Genomic DNA, 6,880 nt, shown 5'->3' with positions numbered 1-6,880 from the left:
TCACTAGAGCCCTATGTTCTTGATTATCCTAGGAAAAAAAATCACGCGTCCGCGAGGGCGATGCTCCCAATATATTCAACGTCCAAACATCGCCGCTTATATTAAGCCGCTTGACCGCCGAGCGAAAACATTAGATGCTTTTGACATCGAAGGGGAGGCGTGGAGGACGGTAGGTTTCCCCCGGGCGCCTGTCTATCTAATACATCTACTATCTTTATATAATCTATATCTTCTACATATATATCTACTATCCTTACGCGTGTAGGGGTCCTGACGTCAGGCGCTTGCCTCGCAACGCCCTCTGGTGATCAGGGGTTTTACCGAATAAGTAATTTAAATTTTTAATTGTTGTAGCGCGCGTACGAAATATTTTTACCAAAGCAGGTGTTAAAGGCATGCTGTGTCGTACCATGCCATGACGCGAGATCACGCCCTATCACATCGTGTCAATATCATGACACGTTGCGTTATGCTATGCGTCATGCCCTGCTATGCCACGACACGAGACATGCAGCCACGACACCGCGTAGCACCACAACATGTCGCGTTGCGCTAAGCCGCGACGCGACACCATGCTCTGTCACCTCGTGTCACCCGGCTTCGTCCTATCACAAATCAACAATGACCTCCACCTCCCCCCGACTCCCTCCCTCCTGAGATGTCACCGGAGTGCACGAACTCCCGTGACGCTCCCTTCAAACAGATCGCCTATCCACAAATGAGGGCTATTGCTCGCACTGCAGATATCGCATCTGTCTGTTCGCAGGCTTCGCCGCGGCTGCATCATAAGTCGATGTCAGGAAATGAAATCGTGACGCATAAGCGCAGACGGCGGTCGACGAAATCGAGACGTCGGCAGCTATCGCGGCCAGCAATCACGTCATGACGGAGGTTTCGCTCACTGTCTGCATTCACGCGACGACGCAGGGACGTCGGCATGCCATCGGTCGCGCGCGCGTGTGTGTCACCAGGGTCCCCGTATCGCGACACGTGTCATACCCAGTGTGGTTTTACTCTCACCGTTGCGCAGGCCCCCGTTCACTCTTACGTGGGTCTATGTACGACCCCCCCCCCCTCCGCCCCACTGCGTGGGTTCTCGTTCTCGTAATAAATTATCTATATATTATCTATCTGTTATCTATATAAATCTAGTATTATTCATTCCTGGCATGGTAATATCAAGAGTGAATAATAATAGATTATAGATAATTGATAATAGATCTATTATTATTCACTGATAATATCAAGATGTTTAATAATTTCTATTAAAAAACTACTCCCCGCCTCACGTTTTGGTATAATAGTGAATCGAATAATGTTCCCTGCATGAAATCTAGGGTGTGTATCAGTATGTAAAGATTCACAGAGAAATAAATGAAGTGCAAATACTAATAATAATTACAATGAGCTACTGTTAGCAGAAAATACGTGGGTACTATGTTAGATAGATGGTGTACCATTAACCTTTAAATCAAATGCCAGTCCCATTTCCATAAATAGACCAGACAGGAAACATCTTGCAACTGTACAAGCTATATGCATCACATCAAGAGCTAATAACACCTAGAGTGTACAACGGAAAAACGGGAAAATAGTGCTATTTCACGGCAATTTTATTCTACTTTGCCTGCGAGTCTAGAATAATTTTATGGTATTGCATTAAGCAAAATTCTTTGCTCTCTAAAACAAGACCATCCGCTTGTCAATACGATACTCTTAGGCTGAGATATTAGCTCGTAAACTTCCCCTCCCACAGGCCTCACGGCGCCTCGCATCCACAATATTCACTATCCTTCTCGCCTTTTGTATTATTAGCTCTTGATCACATGCCCTTTTTCACCACCACTCGAATGTATCTGTAAAACGTTCAGAGACCGATATTGACAGTCCCACATGAAAGTATGTGATTTATAGTGAGTTGACACTGATCATTTTGTTTCCTACTATCAAGAACCAATCAGATCTAAACCTTTGCTTAGCACTGTAGCGTAGGCTTTGCAGACAATGGAGGGCTATAGCCATGTTTAAACGCCATCTCCGGACTAAAATGTCATTAGACAAAACCATATATGAAACCAAAAATAACTCGTTAATGATACATCTAAACAAATGAAAGGCAATGACCTCATTCATAACAGTGTACAGATCTTATTTATTAATCGGTGATAGTAATGCGTACGTTTTCAAAATAACTGTTACCGGCATAAATTGTGAATAGCAGGCGTGGTCTTCTCCAGAATAACTCAATCATATCATGTATTGAGAAACACAATGACTAGCATCTAAACTCTGACCACCTGAAATATGTTACAACACCAATCCTTTGTAATAAATATGCACAATAAAAACAACCACATCTATTACAGCAGCGGGAAATTCTCGTGTGAATACGTTAAGTTCTAGCACAGCTAATTGTAAAAGTTTGTAACTAATTCCAACAGTATAGAGTATAGATTACGTGAACTGCTGTTCCGACATGACAGTTCAGAATGGCCATACAGACATGAAACCAACGGGTATGTGTCTATTGCACCAACTATGCAAAACAAAAATCAATAGATACTGTCATGACAAATAGATGATCAACAGATAAACTACACACGATAGTGATTGTCCGTTTCCGCTGGGGCACACACATCTCTGATAAGTCAACTAGGTTTTCATGAGAACTACAGCAACTTTCTTAGATGTGGCACGACACCAAGACAGCAAGATGGGTGACCGACCACTGAACTACTGAATATACTGGCTGATATTAACTATGCATAGACAGATGCGGGAATTTCTACTTTGCCTGCCCTCGAAGTGGAAACTATCTACCATCACATGTCAGTAAGATTCGCCACGGCGCCACCAGGTACGTACACGGGCGGTCCAGCGCCACCTAGCTTAGCTGGAAGGAACAATGGTGGCCGCAAACACTGCTAGGATGAGCGCGAGACCCATGGCAACATATCCGCTCCTGTTGATGTCCTTCATTGCGAATCCCTTTCCGAAATCCCATGCCTAAAAACAAACACGAGAGAATAATAACAAAGTGCATGGCTTCAATTCCTAGATGAAAATAGGGAGAAAGAATACATGACCTACTCGAGTGCTGGAAATTCACTAGGAAATCATACACGATATAAAGACCATCCGCGTACAGCCAATACAATACTAAATTCCAACACAGCATTACGTAGTGTAAGCTTTAAATGCCGTATCGTCATCGAGGGAACAAACTGTTCACTAAAACGCAATGTGTAACTGATGTTTGCTCTTGGATGACTCACAGAATGTTACTGCACAACACCAATGGCAGTTAAACACAAGCAAATCGACAAAGGTCCCACTGCTCTCTCACAATAGTATTACCACCTTCAGTCAAATGCTGCTACAACAGTTTACTCGCGCTACATTTTACTCGTGCTGCTACACGTCTATCCCATGCGTGCTGGCGGGCCTACTGTGTGACGCGGAACCCACTTACAATGTGCCGAATGCCGTTGAGGAGATGGTAGAAGACGGTGAACGCGGCCCCGACCTTCGCTGGATAGATGATGGCAGGTATGGCGATCGGCCAAGTCTTGATGGCTGCTATCCACGCGGGATAAGAAGCGGGTACTATCAGGGTGGCAGCAGCAATCGCTGCCAGACCTGCGTTGAGGAAGGCAACAGCAAGCGTTAACACACATATATGTGACCTGTCACATCAAAACAGGTCTCAAGTCACATTTTGGCTGATTACGTTTTCAGATTCCTGACTCCATAAGCTTAATTTTGATACCTCATTCATCGCTGTATAATGTTTAGGTCTAGAGATATGGCTGGATTTGTCCGGACAAATTGGACGATTTCTGAGGCGTAGAATTTGAGAAAAATGAGTTTAAAAGTGAACAACAAGTTAAGCCAAGCAGATGGTAGTGTTCATGAAAGTGCTCTAAAACACATTTTAGGATTATTATTTATTAATTTCGCCACTGGATCAAAGAGATAAGGTATTTATAAACCCATTTTGGACAAAATCTCAATAGCTAGAGCAGTTTATTTGCAATGGACACTCCATAAATTTACACACATATAATTATTTATATAACATAATATTCACATATATAGATGCACAAGGATGCATTCGCACATGCGTAAACCTTACATCTTACTATATATTCGACGGCTATTCGTATTCTGATTAACTAAATGCCGTGGACACATTTCGGTCACATTTGCGCAGGCTTCGCCATCTGAGAAAACCATGGGGCCTAAAAAAGACCCCGTCATTTACTCGATGGGGCTGATTTTTTTTTCTAGACGGGGCTGATTTTCTTAAACTGATGAATTACGTAATAAAAGCTTTGTTACATTCATATGTATTGTTACTATGCTTATTCCATACTACTTGGTATATGAACTTATAGCAACCAGTGTTCTGTCTCGATTCGACTTTCGTTTTCGATTTTCGGAATCTCAAAATTTGACGGGCCGGAAAAAAAGCCCCGTGGACACCGGAGACGGGGCTGTTTACAGGGCTTGGGCCGATCGGCCCCCGTGAAAAACCGAAGCCTGATTGCAGACCTTACACGGCCTAGGCTGAAACGTACCAGTGTACATGATGAATCCGGTAAGCCGATGAGTACCCGAGAGTAGTGTGTGCCAGTCGATCTTGTAGATGGTTAAATGGGGAGCCACCGGTCTCCCAAGCTCCTTGTTCTTTTCCCAGTATGCCTTCGCCTGCTCCGATGGCGAGGTCGCCATTGGCGCCGCGCTAAAACACAAGAATATCTTTAGAGGGCACGACGAGTTGCACTATTAACCCAGCAGAACAACAGGCCAAGATGAGACTTTTCTGTCACTGTGATCTACACCTTGCACCAGGTGACTAGGACACTTTCTAACACAGTGCATTTATAGAAAATTGCACGACACGAGTACGTGAAATTGGTTCACAAATGAGCTTACCTTTGGAACTCGCACAGCGATTAAAACTGTTCATTTTTACATGCGCTATCTCCAACGGATCTCTTTAAGTTTAGCTTCCTTGTTTCTGTCATTCCGTGTTGCAATTATCTCCCTTCCTCTTTAGTAAATTCCGAATTTGAGGCTTTTTCTAGTGAGATCTGTTTGACCTGTCTATCTGATAAACTGTCTATTTCAGTTTTCTATATCTTTCCTTCGACTTCCAAGACTAATATTTACAAGGTTAGCTACTTTATCCGAACAGTATCAGCATTCATATCACTTACGCTTTCATCAGGATAGACGATGGGCGCACATGCCTCAACAGCGCCTGGCGCGTAGCCAACCTGTAATGCAAGTACAGGGCATGAAATTAGCCAAAATATGGACGAGCCCACCCAAAATTTTAAACAGGCCCTTGAGACAAATTGAACAGGCCCCATAATTTTGTTCAATTTATTCCATTATTAATGAAAGTATTAGCTTTGTGTTTATTAGGCATACTCGTAGTATGTCACTGTCAGTATTTCATTGCTATCAGTAGAGTTTTACTTGTTTTACTTCTTGGTAGTCACTAGAAGTAAAAACTAGTCAGGAAATCGGTAAATATTGTTGATATAAACGCAAGATAGGTAAAATTTTGAATAGGCCAAGTGGACTGATTAGGCCAAAACAAAATATATGTGTGGTTACCGTTACATGCCGAAAACAAATAGGGTAGGTAGGTAGGGAGAACATTTTATTTTCTTGAAATATTTTATTTACAAACCATGTCCGAAGGATGTGCGTTGTGCCTTTTGAAGCAGAAACTGTCAAATTCTTTTATTTTAAAGAAAATTGACAATTAAATGTTTAGGGTCGCTGGGAATAAATAGGGTCGGTCGGCCTAAACATTTTATTGTAAATTTACTTTAAAATAAAAAATAAAAAATGAATTGGACAGTTGGACATAACGCGAGAATTTCGTCAGGCTTTGTGTGATTTCGCGTGACACAGCTCGGTTACGAACACAGACAGTATGTTTTTATAACAAGTAAAACTGTTCTTCAAATAGAAATGAAGATGGAGTAGAATGGTTGAATATTTGTGTTGTATTCGTGTGAAATCAGGCGAGCGTCGAGCGAATTTTGGCAGCACGCTTTCCTACCTGCTAGGCCTATATATTTATGTGTCACTGTCAGTGTGCAGCGACAGCAATGGCGGCAGCCAGTGTTTGTTGTAGATTAGCATTTGGACGCCATTTACAGAAAATTGTCGCCAATAATAGGTGAAAGAGAGTATAGAAACATTAAGAGTAAGACTTTGGCAGTAAATAGATTTCGTATTTATTTAGCATTATATAATATTTTATTGAAACGCTCCAAGTGCTTGTGACTGTGATTGACATTGTGAAGGAGACACGGGTTTTACTCAAAAACGCGTGTAAGGCGGTAGCTACTATCCCCATTACTATAAGAAACATACACGTGATTATACCAAGTACTCATTATAATAACAACTGTATAAATACATCGATGAACTACAATAAGACCTATATTCGAGCTGAAGAAACCTCAACAAACCTCATAAGCAACGCCATGATTTCAGGTGATATATCGCGGGTTCTCGTGGTCTCGAGCAGAACTGCGAGAACACATCACACAGGCTGGTGGCGCCATCCCACTCTCGGTGTCGAAATGTGTAATTACTAATGTTCCTAATTTTATTGTATCAAGAGCGTATAAAGAAGGGATATATTCCCTCTTACGCATTCCTTCTTTATACGCTCTTGATTGTATATTAAATAGCTCGTAATGACATTAGGAATTAAAATATTAAATGAAAAAAATATGACATACACCCTCACATATGCCTGCGCACGTGGATTTTACGTCTGCTAAACACCACATCTATTCGCAAAGTGCATAGTAAATTAATAAAAAGGGAGAAGTGACACGGCTCATGA

The 6,880-nt window shown here is 42.0% G+C and overlaps 1 protein-coding gene across 1 annotated transcript; it reads right to left on the bottom strand.

Annotated features, from left to right (window-relative positions):
* Nucleotides 1-2,132: 2,132 nt before the first annotated feature.
* LOC106811797 (succinate dehydrogenase cytochrome b560 subunit, mitochondrial-like) lies at nt 2,133-6,562 on the bottom strand. Its single transcript, XM_014815517.1, has 5 exons — nt 6,498-6,562; nt 5,223-5,282; nt 4,581-4,744; nt 3,473-3,639; nt 2,133-3,006 (listed from the first exon to the last, which is right to left on the bottom strand). Exons 1-5 carry the CDS (start codon nt 6,512-6,514, stop codon nt 2,890-2,892), a joined length of 525 nt encoding a protein of 174 aa, XP_014671003.1. The 5' UTR covers nt 6,515-6,562; the 3' UTR covers nt 2,133-2,889.
* Between the last annotated feature and the right edge of the window lie 318 nt (nt 6,563-6,880).

This window comes from Priapulus caudatus, unplaced genomic scaffold (assembly GCF_000485595.1).
Source record: "Priapulus caudatus unplaced genomic scaffold, Priapulus_caudatus-5.0.1 Scaffold576, whole genome shotgun sequence".
Taxonomy (NCBI): domain Eukaryota; kingdom Metazoa; phylum Priapulida; class Priapulimorpha; order Priapulimorphida; family Priapulidae; genus Priapulus; species Priapulus caudatus.
Note: the sequence above shows the minus strand (reverse complement) of the source record. Positions and strands in the feature narration are given on the sequence as shown.

Excerpts from the sequence above, each read along its gene's own strand:
- LOC106811797 (XM_014815517.1), bottom strand. Across the intron at positions 4,745-5,222 it reads TCGTCTATCCTGATGAAAGC|CGCGGCGCCAATGGCGACCT; the intron begins GTAAGTGATATG and ends CTTGTGTTTTAG. Across the intron at positions 3,007-3,472 it reads TCAACGGCATTCGGCACATT|GCATGGGATTTCGGAAAGGG; the intron begins GTAAGTGGGTTC and ends GTTTGTTTTTAG.